Genomic DNA, 19,526 nt, shown 5'->3' with positions numbered 1-19,526 from the left:
AAGTTACTTTGGCAATTGTCTTAACCGTGTATACCCTGGATACCACCAGCATGCTCACGTAATGAATAAACAGAATACTCACTTAAATAGTCAAGCCAACCTGTCCAATCCAGTTGTGATCTGTCACTCACTTTCGTTTTCTGTATGATTTCAGCTTGCTCGTGAGTTAACCTAACAGCATTTCTTCTGTTCCACTGTCCATTACCTTCTAAAAGGTCAGCTCTCTTGCCCACAATCATAACTTGAACAAGTCATGTAAAGTTTGAGCCGCCTTTATACATCTTTAGATGTTTCTTAATTAAAACCATATAACTATAAGCAAACTCAACATTTCTTCAATAATTTTTCTTCTTAAAATACTCCTTCATATAAGCTTGACCTGTAGTCCCCTTAGACCTTATCTAAAACCCAATATCATAAGGATCATATTTCTAACTACAAATCTTACATTCCATCTACCTTAGAAAACATATAACAGTTTATTCCATAACTCTGATCAATCTAAATTATGAAAACACTGTGGCAGCCTATTGAGAAATATTGTAATTCCATTTTATTTCCCTTATGAAATTTCTCATATCTTTCCAACGTGCAATAGCTGTTTCGATACCCTCTTCGATAATTCAGTTAGCTCTTTCTACTAGTCCATTCAAATATGGCTAATAAAGTGCCACTCACATCATGAACTTTCAAAAATGTTCAAATTGACTTGGAAATAAAATGGGTCCCATTGTCTGGAACAACGTCCCTTTGTGCTCTCTCAATAGAAAAAAAACTGTACTCATGGTTGGAGTTTATGCAAATTAGTAATAAATCAGTTTTGAGTGATAATAAATCAACACTGACAAAGACCTGTGCGATTGGATGGAATATTGAATGGACCAGAAAAGTCAAGACCTACTTTACTCCATGATATATTAGGTATTTTAAATGGATGCAAAAGTGGCTGGTTAGTCTTTCAATATTTGTCTGAAATTAAACAATCAGGAGGATTATCAATCATTATTTTCACCTGTATATCGTAAGATGGCCCCCAGTAAAATTGTTTCAACTTTTTGAATCTTTTTGTTATTCCACTGTGCCCCTCATGTGCCAGCATTACACATGTTACTGTTACATTGCTTGGTTGTACAAATAAAGGATGTCTTGTCTTATTCATGAATAACACTTATGAAAAAATGCAATTCCCCAGTTAAATGCATACTATTTGGCCAACCTTCCCCAATGAATTTCTTTATTATTGGCATGTTCACATCACTCATACACTTATTCATCCACTCTTCCTCTATGAATATTTGTCTGCAATTGATAACAGCATCAAATGCAGCCAGCACACATTCATCTCCCACTGGCTCTTCACCATTTTCCTTAGCAATGTGCATATGGAACTGGCAGTCTGCTCTAAAAAACATTCCTCCAAGTATATATTTTGTAAAACATGTATACTCTTGCAGCTTGGAAAGTAATCTGACTAATCTATCAGCTGCCTTGTTTGCATCCGTACCATTCAACATATTTACTAACGGCATGTGGTCTGTATAAAACTCCAACTCACTTCCCCAAATGAAGGGTTTACATTTCTCCACAGCACATGCAGAAGCCAATGCTTCACATTCAATGCAACTGTAGTTCCTTTAACCTTCTCTTAAACTTCAGGACATGAAGGCCACAGTTCTCTTCCTGAGATCCATTGACTTAGAATTGCACAAATACCGATCAAACGGACATCAACCATGATCATGCATTCCTTATCAGAAACAAAAGCACTTAGTGCTGGGCGAGTAGCTGGAGACATCTTGCTTCAGGATCAGAGGGGCTTTGTTAGGGGTCAACAGCTTTCAGACTTAACGTACGACTTGATTGGTGCTATTGATATTGCGTCTACTCAATCACTCCCACTGGCAGTACTGACTCTTGATTCCACCAAGGCCTTCGACAGGGTAAATTGGTTATACCTGTCGGGGGTCCTGGGTAAGTTCAAGATCGGGGAAAAATTTTGCTGAGCTGTTGGGTTGATTTATCAGAATCCTTCCGCAAGCCTTCTGGTGAACGGTAGTCTTTCTGACCCCTTTAAGATTACAAGGGGTACTCATCAGGGCTGCCCTTTCTCCCCTCTCCTATTCGATTTGTATATCGAGCCCTTTGCCCAACGGTTGAGGAAAGATTTTAACATCAAGCCCTTTAGGTATAGGGAGTGGGAGAGGAAGGTAGCCCTGTATGCAGACGGCATTCTGTTTTTTTCTTCTGATCTGCATACAGCTCTTCCCTTGGTTGTCAAGCTAGCCCAGGAATTCAGAGCAGTTTCTGGGTATGAAATAAATGCCTCCAAAACAGATATTATGGCTTGGAATATGGGTGAGATTCCGCAAGGGCTGCAGCTTAGCTCTAAAATGAGATATCTTGGAATAAGCATCCTTCAGGATATTCCCAAGATTATTGAAACCCATTTCTCAGAAGTGGCGAGGGAGTGCCGGAAACGTATGCAAGTATGGGCTCTACTACCCTTGTCTATTTTGGGAAGGGTGCATTTAGTTAAAATGTCAATCTTGCTTAAAATTACGTTTCTTTTTAACACCTTGCCTGCTAAGGCAATTCCCGCTGGGTGCTGAAATCTCCAGATATGCATTGTTCATGACAAGGTCAGCTCGTCATAAGCACAGCCCCAGTGTACTGCATGACGAGCTGACCTTGTCATTAGCATGGAAGTGGTTAATACCATTCCCCTTTACTTTGAGAACGCATCTTTAGTTAAGCTGCAGAGCGACAGTAATTCATTTATTTGGGCCTATTATTCGTCTCGGATCGCCTGGAAAAAACTAAGGCGGCAGAGGGAAAAGGGAGGCCTAGCTGCTCTGGACCACCAGATGTACGCCTGAGCTTTCCAACTCTCTCATTCTCGCATGCTATTGAAAATGCCCACTAACACTGGGGCTGGTGGCATGTTCCTGGCTATGCTTAGAGGTGCTAGGTTACCAGAGGAAAGTTTTCTGTTTAAATTTGGCGATCCTAAATTTTACAAAAAAATTAAGCTAAAGGTTTTACAGGGCTTAGCTAAAACATGGGCTAAGTTGAGAAGCTCAGTAGCGCTAGGATATTTTTCTAGCATGGTCCATTTGTGGGATACGCCGGGTGGCCCGGGATGGCTTAAAGATAGACTGGTCGTACCCTTGAGAGAAGCTGGGATTGAGGTCTGGGGAGATCTGTTCGTGGAACGGATTTTAGTTTCATGGGAGTCTCTTGGAGTTAGAGTGGGTATAGGCCTTTCCAGGTTTAAATACTTACAGATGGACAGTTGGGCCCAGTCCCAGAGTAAATACCAAATAGGAGGGGGTAACTATTTAGAACATCAGCTTGTTAACAAGGTTCCAGGAAGGAATGAAGTTTCTTTCTGGTAAAAAGCTATATTGGAAGAGGTGGATGGCGAATTTCAACTGGCCAGCAATCTCTGGGGCAGTTCCCTTCCAGATCATGACAGTGAACATCTGTGGATAACTCCTTTAAGACTCTGTGGGAGGTAGTTAAACTAGCATGGCTCCGAAGAAATCAACTTTTTACTATTCACAAGGCCTATTATTCCCCCCTAAGAATCTCAAAGGGACCCCCAGTGTGTTGCATGAGGTGTGGGACGAAAGCTGCCTCTGACATTCACATGTTTTTTGAATGCCCTGCCCTCTCCTTCTTTTGGGACTCTATTGGTAAAACATTGACAATATCCCTTGGGTGCCCTGTCACTATCAATCTACCACTGGTTATTTTTGGCCAGGTGGAGGGCATGATGGGCCCCGCTAAACAACTTCTTTTTTATGCCATCCTGCTAGCCAGAAGAGAAATATGTAAAAATGGACGGAACCTTCACCTCCCTCCTTCTTGGATTGGCAGTCATCGGTGTTAAAAGTCTCCAGCTAAGATCTTATGAGAATAGGCAGCCAAAACAAGCGAGCCTTCTGGAATCTTTTGAAATGGGGGACGACCCAGAGTTAGTGGCGGCATATTTTTTATTTATTTTATTTTTTATTTTTTTTTAGTTGTCCTATGATTACGCTGCCCTGCTACTCTGTAGACATTCCCGGCGCTATTAGGATGCGTCCTTGTGGTAGTGTGTTGTTGGGTGCGACTAGGCTTGGTAAGCCTGGTAAAGAGGTTCCCCGGAATGCTCCATATAGGCCCTGAAGTATCCTTTTTACACTGGTAAGCAAGGGCCCCCACTTCCATATGCCTACACATCCAGTACACTGAGTCAGTGTGCGGATGCCTTTAGGGTAGATTGGAGCAAGTTAGGTAGAGAATGAGGACAAAAAAAGCACTTAGTGCAGGCACATTCTCAATTAAGCTCTTGATCCTTGCAAAAACCTCACCCATTTCAGTTATTCATATGATGTTTCACCCCTTTCTTTGATAAAGATCATTAGGGTTGCACAATTTGCGCATAACCCTGCACAAATATTCACTGAGCCCTAGAAATCAGTGCAGTGCATCTTTACCTTTTAGATCATGTGATGCTACTTTAAAAGCTTTGATCAAATTAACTTTGGGCCTAATGTCATCATATGAAATCTCATGTCTTAAGTATTCTGCTTGTGTAGTTAAAAATGTGCACTTATTACATTGAACAGTCATGCCTCTACCTGGCAAAATAGTCAGCACCTCTGAAACACTTTGATTGTGCTTAAAAGTCTTTAAAAATGTATCCAAGAGCTTATGAAAAACAGTTGCCCCAGAGGCTTGTCCACAAATGCTAGTCCATATGGCAAGCATACAAATGTATAGGAACCAAATGGAGTTATGAACATTGTTAAATTCTGCAACTCAGGAGTAAGTATAATTTGATGGTACACTGACATAAGATCAATAATGGTAAAGTACCTTGCCGAACCCAAATTAGCTGATAATTCCAGATTTTTGGTAAGTGGGTGACAGTTAAGTATTTTGTTCTTATTAAGGATGTGACGGTCAGCACATGGTCTAATTACTCCTGATTGCTTGCATGCTAAAACAATAGGAGAAACCCATCAGGATAAATCACAGGGAAAAATAATACATTTGGCACACAATCTCTCAAGCAAAGACATCAAATTGTCTCTCATTTTCAACAGAACTGAACAAACCTGGTGCACAACATGTTGAACAGGTAGCTTAAGCTTTATGTGATGCTCAAAACCTTTACCAACTCTCTCATTTCTTCTAAATACTTGAGGAAATGTGTTCAAAATCTCTACGTCTGACAAGATATGATGTATACTTGAAAACTGCGAATCACCTAAAGCTATTGGATTTACTGCTCCCGGGTCAAAATATAAACCCATCCTAGCTAAATCCTGCTACCCATTTATAGTCTATCTGTTTATAGCAGCATAAACTTTTGTAGTGGTGACTCTACTTACACATTTGAGTACAGTTACAAAATATCCCAACACCTACATGTACTTCTCCCCAAACACCTTTTGGTTAACGAAGCCTTGCACCAATCTGTTTCCATTTTTATTTTGAAATAGAAAATCCTGAAGCAGAATTTTCGTTTTGAAAATAAAAAAAAGATAATGGTGAGAGGGGCATTTTATTGTTTTTTACTGTCCCTTGCCACTGGGGTTTGCCTGGTGGTGACGGACAGGAAAAAACAGCTATATGTTTCCCTATCCTAATTGGGGGGATGGACATATTTTATCCAATATTATTTTTAATTTTCTTTATTTTTCAGTTTTCCTGGTGCACACATTTATTTATAATCAAATGGTGTATTTATAGATAATATACATATATTATATAATACAATATTATATATCACTATTCGGTGCATTTATTTATATTGTGCATTTATTTATATTTTCATTCTTGAGGTTTTAAATCGAGCCATTGGATTATTCCTTTTTTGATTGGATATTTTATTTTATTGTGTACATTTTTGCATTTTAAAGGATTTCTAAAGTTTTTTATGGTTGTTGTGTTACAGTTTTTCTTGAGTTCATGGACTTCAATTAAAGAAATGTAAGTTACTTTTTATTTAGTTTTTTAATGCGTGGGAAATGTTAGTGTGTTAAAAAACTGTTTTTATGGATTTAATATTTGACATTCTGTTTATGTACTGTATATATACTTTTGCTTTTTGAATTATGTAGTGTGAATTTTTACAATTATTGTTTGTGTTATTTAATATTTTTTATTTATCAATTGTGAGTGGGTTTTGTTGAACATTAGCATTAGAAATTGGGTTTCTGAATGAGTGAGGGGTAAGCCCTGGTCAGGCAGCAACCACAATCCTCGTCAGGGTAAGGCAGAAGCAAACCCCAAATTTACCTGTGTTCAGCACCTGGTAGCTTGACATAGAGCTGTCGGGCTTAACTTAGAGGTAATGTGTGAAGTAGTTATGCAACATGTCAAACAGTAAAACAGTGATAACACCACACAAAAATATCCCACACCATGTTAGAAACATAGAACAGAATTTAATAATTGAAACAAGACCAAAATGACAAAGATCGAATCAGTGAAACCGGAGTTGTGTATTTTAAAAAAAATAAACTGCAATATAGAGCCTAAAAGCATAAAGCAGCAACCATGGCTATCTATCTAGTTGAGATGGACTTGGGCAACGTCAAAAGTTCAGGCCGACCGTGAAGAAGAATGGCTTGAATACAGACCCAGATTAGTCCTGCTGAAGTTTTACCATCTCAAATTTTATGGCAAAAGTTCCGTTCACTTTGGAGAGGGTCGCTGGGAGCAAAGAGAAAGTCGCGGGTGGCAGTCGAAGTGGCGTGAAGAGCTAGCCAGCCATTGCGGATGGGCGACCTGGCGCTTTGCAATGCTGGTATCTCAAGGACTGTCGATGCTGCTGTGCGAAGCGGTGACTGGTGCTGACTTCTGAGCAAACAGGGTGTCGGAGCTGTTGGGGAACCCTGACGCTCAGATGTAAGGCCACTAGAAAGCAATTTTGGCTTTCAAAATTAAATGACGCCCCTTCTGGTGTAGTGAGGTTTCCTTATCAGTTAAAAACACCAGACATTCTTCGCCCCCAACCACACTGCCCCCTCCCACAAGACTTGGGTTTGCCCTAAAATAATATACGCACTTTACTCTGTCTCACTACTGCACGGTGACACAGAAAAATGAATGACATTTTTAGGTCTCGCTGAGCCAGCGCGCATGTGCTGCTAGAGAAACATTTAGTAAGGGAGTATTCAGAGTGCTACCGCTGGCATAGAGCTACAGTGCACGAGGCATAGAGTGCACGAGGCGTGGACGCGCGCAAAGCAGCCATATTCCTCTCTGCCCCCTGCCTTTCTTATCTCATTTACGAGTCGTCATGGCTCATTAACTGCTTTTGCACCCCGCGCAATCGCGCACAACTCCCTCCTCCTCTCTCCCCCGCTGCAGCCCCTAGCTAATATTTGTCAACTATAAATGCTGTTTGTTTTGTCACTAAACAGCAAATCTCACGGGAACAATAGGGCAACAATATTTTCACTTGTCCAACGTATCACAGAAATGTATGCTAAAGTGCTGTGTTTCTCACTGTCGCTCGAAATGAACTTTGGACACTTGCTTACAAAAATATATTCTTGAATTAAACTAGAGCTTTTGTGCTACTTATTAGACACTCCTGCGAACACACATGAAAAGACGGGTTTTTTTGGGAGCAGTGCGTCCGTGAATAACGAATAGAATATTTTGCCAAAATACACATCCAAATGTTTTCAACATTATGCAACAGCTAAGTGCACATGCACGCTACGGTTTTATAATGCTTTTTGAGGCATTAAGCGATACAAAAGGGGATGATGGACGGAGCGCCTGAACAAATCAAACACTCACCCCCAGTCAACTGATCTGGGTTTAATCCATCACCATTCTTTAGTTCACTCAGCCACCCCAGTTCAGAGGCATTAGGCACCCGCGATCACTTTTGCCCACGATCACTTTCACGGTGCCCCTTTGATGTTTTCGTTCAAAGAACATCAAACATCAAACATCAAAGAACATGTTGTGTTAATGCTTTGCTGCTGCTCGTTTGACTTACAACCTGCTTTCTCTTTCCACAAACTCGATGTTTGTGTTCCTTTATTTTGAGATGCTTTTAGTATCAATGCCTCAGACACAATCACACACACAACCACAAGCACAACTACACACACAACCACACACACACAACCACACACACACACACACGCACAAAGACACACACAACCACACACCCATAAACACACACAACCACACACACAACCACACACACACAACCACACACACACTACGCCCATTATTAAATTAACCTCTAAGATCCTACTGCTTTTATTCCATTCCTCCCACAACACTATAGACTCCTTTCTCAACTCCACAACCACACACACACAACCACACACAAACACATACAACCGCACACGCACACAGCCACATACACACACACAACCGCACACATACAACCACACACACCACACACACACACACACACACACACAACGACACACACACACACAACCACATACACACAACCACACACACACCACACACACACACACACAACCACACACACACAACCACACACACACACACAACCACATACAAGCACACACACAACCTCACACACACACACAACCACACAACCACACACAACCATAACCACACACACAACCACACACAACCATAACCACACACATAACCACACACACACTCAACCACACACACACACAACCACATACACAACAACACAACCACACACACAAAACCACAAACACAACAACAAATGCACAAACAACCACACAGACAACCACACACACAACCACACACATAACCACACACACAACCATACAACCACAAACACACAACCACACACAACCACACACACAACCACACACACACACAACCACCCACACACACAACCACACACACAAGCAACCACACACACACAACCACACACACAACCATATACACACAACCACAACCACACACAACCACACACACAATCACACCCACCAGACACACACAACCACAAGCACACACACAAGCACACACACAACCACAAATAAACACACACAACCACACACACAACCACACAGAACCACACAGAACCACAACAACACACATAACCACACACACAACCACACACACATACAAACACACACATAAACCACACACACAATCACACACAACCACACACACAACCACACACAACCAGACACACACAATCACACATACAACCACACACCTACACAGCCACACACATTACCACATGCACAACCGCACACAACCACACATACATCCATACACACACATACAACCACATACAACCACACACACAACCACACAACCACGCACACAACCACACACACAACCACACACACACACACACACACAAACACACCCACACACACAACCACACACAACCACACACACAACCACACACACAACCACACAAATAACCACACACACACATACACAACCACATACACACACACACAACCACACAGAACCACACACACAACCACGCACACACAACCACACACAACCACAACCATACACACAACACCACACAACCACATACACAACCACTCACACACAACCACACAAATACAACCACACACATACTCAACCACATATACACAACCACACATACACAACCACACACAACCACACATACACAACCACACACACACAACCACACACACACAACCACACACACACACAACCACACACACAACCTCACACACAACCAGACACACAACCACACATACAACCTCACATACAACCACACACACACACAACGAAACACACCACCACACACAACCACAATGTCAGTGCACACTTTCACTGGGCACAGACACCGTCAGTCATCAGTGCACACTTTCACCAGGCACAAACATCACCAGCCATCGGTGCACGCTTTCACTGGGCACAAACACCACCAGCCTTCACTGCACGCCTTCACCAGGCACAAACACACCACCTGCCATCAGTGCACGCTTTCACCAGGCACACAAACACCTTGAGACGTCAGTGCATGCTTTTACCAGGCACACACACACCACCAGCCATCAGTGCACACTTTCACCAGGCACACCCCACCAGCCATCAGTGCACGCTTCCAACAGGCACATACACCACCAGCCATCAGTGCACGCTTCCACCAGGCACACACACCACCAGCCGGCAGTGCACACTTCCACCAGGCACACACACCACCAGCCATCAGTGCAAAATTTCTACAGGCACACACACTACCAGTCATCAGTGCACACATCAATTTTTAACGCATCCACAATTAACTATTGTAGCAATCGCAGTATGGCACACTTTACTTTTAAACATATTCATCTAAAGTGCAGCATGCCACCATTGCTACAAAAATAAATACACATTTTTTAGGCCTACAATTTATAGACTTTTGTTGCAATTGGTGTTGCAATATTTAGTAAATGCCAATAGCTCAAACTTAATTAATGCGAGATCTATTGCATTGCTAATGCTTGTTTTTATTTAAATCACACCTACAAAAAATTGCATTCAGTGGACACCTCATAATCCTTCTGGGCATTAGGTAGATCGCAGCTAAATGTATTGTGGCATGAGCTAAAGCTCTTCAGGGCTGTTTGAGGGGGGTTGATCAGGGAGAAATACTACAGAACATACTTTAGAGACTCAGAAGAGTGAGCATATCTGGGGTAATGTTGTTGGAGAAATCTAATGCAACACTAACACTGTTATATTGTTAGCAGGTTCATGTGTCTCAATTAATGCTCTGATAGAGGCTCGTAAGAGTGTCAAAGAGCACAAAGAAAAGTACAGAGGAGCTTCCTATAACAAAATTCAAATGTCACAAACTGAGAGCCTACAATTGTATTTTTTATATTTTATACAATAGTATATTTTCCCTTTACAACAAGGAATCTAAACCTACAAAAAATCACAGGGTAACCTTTTCATTTCGGTACACATGCACAATTTAGGTCATCACTTCACACATACTCATAAAAAGCCCAATTTATTCATCTCTTTCATGTATATATATTATTAATATTATGCAGATCCATGTGAAGTTTCCATACGCAAACCCTGACAGAACAATTAAACATAATAGTGTTTAAAGTTTTCATACATAAACCCTGTAGGAATAATTCAACATAACTTTGTGTAAAGCGTCTGTAGCTGAACCAATATTCTTCATGGTTCTAGGGACACAAAATCAGCCACATATTGCACCAACTGCTGCAAGGTGCCTAAACCTATAACATATCTTGTTACCTGGAACACAATTGCCAACCGATTGCCCAGCCTCAGTTTGTGTCAGACTACCCACATGATGGCCAGAAAATGTCCTTGTTTCCAAGAAGCTGGGAATTGAGAGTTGAAAATATGTGTAAATTAGGTTTTCATTACCCAAAATGTAAAAAAATATCAGATTGTATTCTCCAAATTTGCCATGCTTTTTACAAACCTGCCAATTTCACAATTATTTGCAAATCGCAAAACTTCTAAATCCTTGAGGGTCTGACTCTTGGGTCCTGGTTTGAAGGTGAAATTGCAGGTCCAGTTCTTCTTCCTCAGGCAGGAGGGCAGCCGGAAGCAGGTCAGTATGGCAGCTTTAGATTAACAGTCCGGTTGAGTGACAGTCTTTGTAGTAGCACAGCAGTCCTTCTTCCTGTCAGAGTATCCACAAGTCCAGAAGTGTACTTAAGAGTTGGTGTCTGAGGTCCCTCTTTTATACACAGTGGTAACTTTGAAGTGAAGAGAAGGATCTTGAGGCATGCCTTTGAAGTGCACAGATGCCCTGCAATCCGTGCCCTGGCTCCAGACTAACTACAGGGGCTATGCAGTCCTTTGTGTGGAGACAAAACAAAGCCCATTGAGGTGTGAGTAAAGCTTGGCGGAGCTTCTCCTTCCTATCCTGCCACTGATGGCCTAACCAATCACCCCTAAGCTCCCACTCTGTGCAGCCTTCTAGAAAGCATACACAAAGCCCAACTGCCAACTACACCTAGTCATATGACCAGAGACAGACTGCAGGAACCAAATTACTAAGTCACAAAAATGGCAACTTTCTAAAAGTGGCTTTTTCAGAATTGTCTTTCAAAATCTGACTTCTGCATCAGCTAGGATTTTAAATTCAGATAGCTGAGACACCAAACATAAATAAGTTACCTCTTTCCATTCAAAAATTACACTTATAAAATGTAATAAGGCAACTCCAATGTTATCCTATGAGAGAGGTATTTCTTGCAGTAGGCAAAAGTTATTTAAATAGTTTTTTTGCTGCCAGGACATGTAAAATTACACATCTATCTTTTTAAAAACACTGTACCCTGTCATGGCTTGTATGTATTAACAAGGAAGAATTGGGCCCGGTAAAAGGTTTACTTTGGAAAAGTCAAAATGGTAGTTTAGCACAGCATACACAGGCTCTGGAACTGCAGGCTGAGACATTTTTAATTACCTATTTAATTGTGTGGCATAGCCAGTGCTGCAGACCCACTAGTATCCTTTAAATTGTAGGCCCTAAGCCTATGTAGTGCCACTTTACTAGGCATTTATAAGTAAATTAAATATGCCTATTGAGTATAAGCCTATTCCACCATGGTTAGAGGGAAGAGAACATGCACTTTAGCACTGGATCCCATTGGTAAAGTGCTTAGAATCCAAGGGCCAGCAAAAATGAGGTCACAAAAATATGGAGGAGAAGGCAAAAAGTTGGGGGGAAGACCACCCTAAGGCTGAAAGGGCTAACAGTTAGTAAATATTTCAGACTGATTTTTAAAACCCTTTTTAAGCATATTTATAAATAACTATTATTTGGAGAATGTATTTATGTTGTTTTATGGTATATATATATATTTTTTGTTAGATAGACTTTTTTATATTAATGTTCTTACTATGGAGTCTAGGTATGGTAGTCCTTGTTTGTTAGAAAATAGACTTTGTATTGTAAGATGTTGTGCATATATGTGGTTTGTTTTGATACTTTTCATTTTAATAGGATTGTTGATTGTTTCATTCTTCATCTTGATAACTTTATGCAAAGTATCTTCGAAGTTGTACTTAAGGTTAGTTTATGGCAAATGCAAGAGCAATTATTGTTTTGAATTTCATGGATAAATAAAGCATATGTTGAATATTCAACACTTAGGGAGTGAATTAGAGTTCGGTGCAGAGGGTACTCCCTTGCAACGGTAATGAAGTACCCTCTGTCCAACTCACGGTCCACCCGGCCAATTTAGAGCTAGGTGATCCTCATGTATGTTGACGTTAGAGCCTACTCCAGCACCATCATGCTCCTCCAATGACCTGAATAATTACAGGCCATTACATGATAGCCATCTGAGCATCCAACCAATCTACAGTGAGCAGTCTGGTTGCTTTTTATTTGGTCTCTCTCACAACGAAGAAAAACCTGTCAATAAGGGACAGTAAAAATAAACAAAATACCCATACATCATGGGGAAAAAGTGCCAGTGTTGTGGAGGGTACAAAAAGGGGTGGTGATGGGCGGAGCATCTGAACCAATCAAACACTCACACCCAGTCAACAGATCAGGGTTTAATCCATCACCGTTCTTTAGCCCACTCTGCCACCCCAGTTCAGATATGGCCATATGCAAATAAGTCTGTCCCTGTGCCTCATGGGAACAGTACAGCCCGAACTGCCAAGCCATGCCTTCCTTGGACCGGATTCAAGCTTCCTAGGACCGGTTTCTGGCATTACACCGTCTTCAGCCAGGCTTGCTTGAATCCAGTGGCAAAGTGAGCAAGGGACTCACGTCTGAGCATACCCTGCCAACTTATGGCGATCAAAGCGGTACAAAAGGGGGTGGTGATGGACGGAGCATCTGAACCAATCAAACACTCACACCCAGTCAACAGATCTGGGTTTAATCCATCACCGTTCTTTAGCCCACTCTGCCACCCCAGTTCAGATATGGCCATATGCAAATCAGTCTGACCCTGTGCCTCATGGGAACAGTACAGCCCGAACTGCCAAGCCATGCCTTCCCTGGACCCAATTCAAGCTTCCTAGGACCGGTGATGGATTAAACCCAGATCTTTTGCATGGGTGTGAGTGTTTGATTGGTTCAGATGCTCCATCCATCACCACCCCGTTTTGTACAGTGGTGTGGAGGGGCATTTGTTGTACTATTTTCAACAATAAACTCCCAATATCTACCCCCATTCTAGACCTGCTCAACCCTCCAGGATACAACATCATCAGACATGACCGACCGATAAGAACCGGTGGTGGACTAGCTATCATTCACAAAGAAGAAATACAGCTTTCCATATTACGAACCACAAAATACTTGACTTTGAGTACCTTGGAGTTAAACTTACAGTCAAAGGCTCCTCTCCCATCAAACAACACACCATCTACCATCCTACTGGTGATCATGCCCCCTTCGTTGAAGAGCTATCCGACCTAGTTACACGATCCTCCCTAAAGGACATGAAGGACGTATTCCTGGGTGACCTCAATATCCACTGGAACAACGCAGAAGACACCACAGTCCTGAACCTCTCCAACCTTCTTGAAATAAATGACACACATTAAAGGATTCATTCTGGATGTAATTATCACCAGAAATGAGCTGGTCTTACTTTGATCGATCTCTCCCATTAACTGGTCCAACCACCACCTCATATTGTTTAATATGAATTTAATATGAATTCAAAATGCAGATCCCAACCAGCACAATCTGACAAACATAAGCACTGTACCAGGGACATCAAACAAGTCCCAGTCCCTGAACTGGAAACCAAGATTCATGCCCAACTATAGCAAATCAAAATCTTGGTTCATCACTGATCATAATAAGGAGAGGCGACAACTCAGACCTACAGAAAGGACATGGAGACAAACCCCCTCGACAATGAACCTAGCTCCTTTTAGAGCAGCACAGTTGTCATATAAAAAACACATGTTTAGAGCAAAAGCCTCTTTTTTCACAACAAACTAGACCATGCAAAGAATAGACTGAGGGAGCTCTTCAACATTGTTAAAAGACAAACTACCCTACACAACATAATGTCACCAAAAAACGCTGCAAAGAACTTGCCAGCTTCTTCACAGATAAAGACAAAAAATGATCAATCCTTCATCCAAGTCGCAAATCCGCCTTCCCTTCTAACATGCCACACTATGCTCACTAATTACTAAATTGACCTAAATTATACTAAGGACAACCATGATCTCAATCAACTGAAAAACGATGCAAATTGGTCTGATTTCAAACTTCCACACTATGGATCACCTCTCTTCCACAATAGTACAAAATCTCAACCACACCATTGTCTTTTTCTGGACAAAAACCATTAACTCATCTCTCACCTCTGGCTATGTGCCAGAATCTCTCCTAATAGGACAAATCACAACCTTATTAAAAGAAACAGGGGGAGACCCATAGGATCTCAACCCGCTCAGACCTAACTCCAATCTCCCATTCCCAGCCGTAACTTTATAGAAAAGTGCGTTCTCTAACAACTTAACAAACAATAAGGTGATTTCAACCTCCATGATACCTTCCAATTAGGAATCAGAAAAGGCTGTAACACTGAAACTGCCAATGCTCAATATTTCAGATGATATCAACAGAGCCTTAGATTAAGGTGAAGCATGTCTTCTCATCCTTCTTGACCTGTCAGCGGCTTACAACACTGTAAATCACTCAGCTTTACTTGAGACACTTAAGTTGAGCTCTGGTTGTAATGGCACAGTACAATAATGGTTTGCATCTTACCTTCAACACTGATTGCAACACATTAAAATCAACTCATGTCTCTCAAAAGCCCACATGAACCACTCTTGGTGTACCCCAAGGTTCTATTCTCCCCTCTTCCATGTTAAATCTCTTCATGGAACCCCTTACAATCATCCTAAACCAAGGAGGAGTCAAATATCACCTACATGCAGATGACACGCAACTCTACTACAAAATCAAATCAGCCAGTGACATCTCACCTCAATGCCACTCTAACCAAGATACAAACTTGGTTTAATTTGAAACCCAAACAAAACCAAATTAATACTGTTGTCCCCTAAACTTAACCACCTACCAATCCATGACTGAGTCAAGAACCTGGATGCCAAAAATTGCTCCCTCTTCCTGTCCAACACGGTAATGTCCTAAGGCATCACCCTAGACAAGAACTTGTCAATGAAGGATCACATAAAAAAACTGCCAAAGGAGTGCTTTACTCACTAAAACCACTCAAGAACATTAAACCTTTCATTCCCCCTGATGATTTCAAGACAGTAGTAAAATCTCTAGTCTTCTCTTAACTTGGCTATAGGAACGCGATCTTAGAAGAATGCAAAAAATTCACCTACCCCCCCTAAGGACAGTCCTAAACATGGCGGACCAGCTCATAACAGGTGTCAAACTGTTTGAACACATCACACCAGCCCTCAAGTTCCGAGACTGGCTTTCCATTGAAGGAAGATGCATTTATAAGACAGTCCTTCACACACATTCCCCCAACTGTCTGAACAACAAACTTATGAAAGCAGAAAGATCCAGAACTCTGGCGAGCGTGGTTTTGGCACCGAAGGGAATGGGCGCCGCTCTGGAGAGCTCCGAGAAGGCGTAAGGCGATGGGACCTCTCCGGGCGCCCACCACGACTTGGAGAACTCCAAAACCTCTCCACTGTCAGCGGAATATGTGCAGCATCGACTGACATTGAAGCGGCAACAGGGGGTGAGCTCGCATGGTGGTTTCTCGTCATTGTATTTTCGGCAGCGGCTTGCAGTAATGTCGCGGCTGCCATTTTGTCACTTTGTGACCCCCTGTGCGTCCCGTGACAGTTTTCTCCTATTTTTCTGCCTCAAAAGATCTTGCAGCAGTGAAAGTCGTTATGCTTTCACTTCTCTTTGTGGGACTATAATTCCTCTGGCAAGTCAGCTGTTTCTCCATACTATGAGCAGTTTTCCTTTCATGTCTCCTCAGCATAGGTTGCTGCTTCACTGGCCACCATTTTAGTTGCTGATGACTTCCTCATACTTCGAATTTTGCTATGCTCACTGCAATTTGAGACTTTTTGTCACTAATTTCTCCTCATTTTCGACTAGATGAGTCCATATATGGATAAAGATTTTATTTTGGGTGCAAATTAGTTTTTTATCATTTCCTTTCCATAGTTTTTCAGTATTTTCTATGACACCATCACTTCTACTCTTGGTAGATGGCTCGCTTTCAATGCAGCAATACACAGCACTTGCCATCTAGTTGCGTGCCACTTCAAGATGTTAATCCTTTTAGTGTGTTACAAGATGATGGGGATGATGCCAGTACTGAATCCTTTGGAATAAAAGGTTCTTCTCCTAATAATTCCGCTCGAGCTCTAAACCTAGCTCCAAGATTCCTTCCACATCAGGTAAACGGGTGAAGGCGGACCCTCCTTCTCCAACTAACACCTCTTCATCCATCTCCATGGAGCTTCTTCTTGAAGAAATACGCGCACTCAAACCATTTATGATTTAAACTAACACTCGCCTCCAGAGTCTTGAGGACAAGTGGACTCTTACGAAACAACAGGTTGCTGAACTTGAACGGAAAGTTACTTCAGTGCAGATAACTTCGGATCAGGCTCCTGGGATGCAGAAAGAAATACAGTCTCTTAAACAACAGTTTGAAAATTTGGAAAACCGCAATAGACGCAATACCCTACATATTTACGGTCTTGCGGAAAGTCTTGAAGGGCCTAATCTCATCTCTTATTTTCAATTCTTTCTGCCAACACTTCTTGGTCTTCCACCTTCTCCTTCATTGAATATCCAGCGAGCACATCGCCCCGGTCAGCTTTCTCGTTCTACCAGCTTCTCATCGTCTCCGACGAAACCTCGAGGTGTTATCCTGTATTTCCTAGAGTATACAGACTTACTTAAAGTTATTCAAGCTGCCAAACAGAAGGGGAAAATTACATGGAATGGTTCAAATCTATTTTTTGCTCAAGATTACGCTAAAACTACTGCGGATCGCCGCAAACAATTTTTGGATATGAGACTTGCTGTGTGCTCCCTGAATGCACGTTATGGACTTTTCCACCCCTGCCTTTTCAAAGTGACCTACAATAATAAAACAACAAATTACGAAGACCCTGCCCTTCTTCAACGTTTCCGTGACTACTGCAGAGATGACTCTATGGACACCCCCCAATTATTATTGAGTTGTTTATCTCTTTATATTTGCCGCATTTTGTCGCTGCAGTTTGTCATGTCTTGAGTTACCCTCCTAACATTTGCTTTCTTTTTATTGGGTGCAGCTTTGTGATCCCTTTTGATGTACGACTTCTTCGTTTGTGCCCGGAGGCTCTTTCTCCTCTTGCCACATCCTCTTGGAGTCTCCTATTCGGTGTGTTCCTCCCCTTATGTGGTTCCTGCACCCCCGCTTTCATTGTCTTTCTGTGGTATGTCTTTTTGGCATTTTTATAATTTTTCACTTATTGTCTCTCTTGTTTTATTTGCCTGTTCTGTGTTTCCTTCTTTTTTGTTCTTCTTACCTTTCTTTTTTTCCCCTTTCTTGTCCTCCCTTTCTTCCTCCTTTCCTATTTCCGCTATTCACTCTATTCACTCTGGATGACAGATTATTCCTTTCCACATTGTTTTCTATTTTTCATTTGTTTTGCTTTTCCTCAGATATATCCTTTTCTATCCCTCTTCTATCTTTTTCTCTTTATTTGCTCTTTCCATTTCTATATATTTCACAGTACCTTTCTTTTCCTTCTTTTCCTCATTTTCTCACTCCTGGGGCCTCATTTATGAAAAGTGACGCATCGCTGCGTGAAAACAGCGATGCGTCACTTTTCACTGCACCCCCCTTGCGACACCAATGATGCGTCATATTTACAGTATGACGCATCATGTCGCAAGGAGTTTCAGATACGTCAGTATTTCTGACGTATCTGTAGGCGCAAAAGTGGCGCATTGCTGGAGTGTGTCACAAAAGTGATGCAACTCCAGCAATGTATCCTTTCACATGGGGAAAGCCCCATGTGAAAGGGCCTGCATCAGTCTTACGCCTGCTGTGAGGCAGGCGTAAGAATTTGACGCATTTGTGTCCTAGAAGTGGTGCAGTGGAATCTCATAGATTTCACTGTGTCACTTCTACGGCCCTTGCTTACGTCAATACACCCCCCTTGCATACATTATACCTGGCGCAGGTATGATGTAACGCAGGGGTTTAGAAAGTGACGCATTTACCTATTTGTAAATATGTTGCAACGAGGCGCATTTTTTTCGCCACTGGTGCGTCACAAAAAGTGACGCACCGGCGGCGTAAAAGTGACGCACGGCCTCATAAATGAGGCTCCTGATTTTTTCACTTAAACGTTTCCTTTCTACTTTCTTTTCCGCTCGCAGCTGTCATTTGGGACACGTACTCGGACTCAGCCTTCTTTTGGTGCGGAGAGCCTTGGAGTCCTGTAGAGGGGATTAATTATCTGAAATCTGGACCTCGACCTTGGCCTAAACGGATTGCATTCAGGGGTCGGGACTGCGAGTACCAGGGGACCTTGCGCACGCTCAACACAGCGCACCTGGTGACTCTTCCCGCCCCTGCTCC

The 19,526-nt window shown here is 42.0% G+C and overlaps 1 protein-coding gene across 2 annotated transcripts in view; it reads left to right on the top strand.

The window, feature by feature from the left end:
- LOC144825254 (uncharacterized) overlaps nt 1–19,526 on the top strand; it is a 233,785-nt gene that overhangs the window by 100,262 nt on the left and 113,997 nt on the right. For both annotated transcript variants that reach the window (XR_013609356.1, XM_078684095.1), the window contains one exon: nt 5,948–5,982. Coding sequence is in view for 1 of the 2 variants with exons in the window: in XM_078684095.1 (XP_078540221.1) it covers nt 5,948–5,982 (35 nt within the window). In the remaining variant the exon portion in view is untranslated. The remainder of the gene's footprint in view (nt 1–5,947; nt 5,983–19,526) is intronic.

The sequence above is a fragment of the Lissotriton helveticus genome, chromosome 3_1 (genome assembly GCF_964261635.1).
Source record: "Lissotriton helveticus chromosome 3_1, aLisHel1.1, whole genome shotgun sequence".
Taxonomy (NCBI): Eukaryota; Metazoa; Chordata; class Amphibia; order Caudata; family Salamandridae; genus Lissotriton; species Lissotriton helveticus.
Note: the sequence above shows the minus strand (reverse complement) of the source record. Positions and strands in the feature narration are given on the sequence as shown.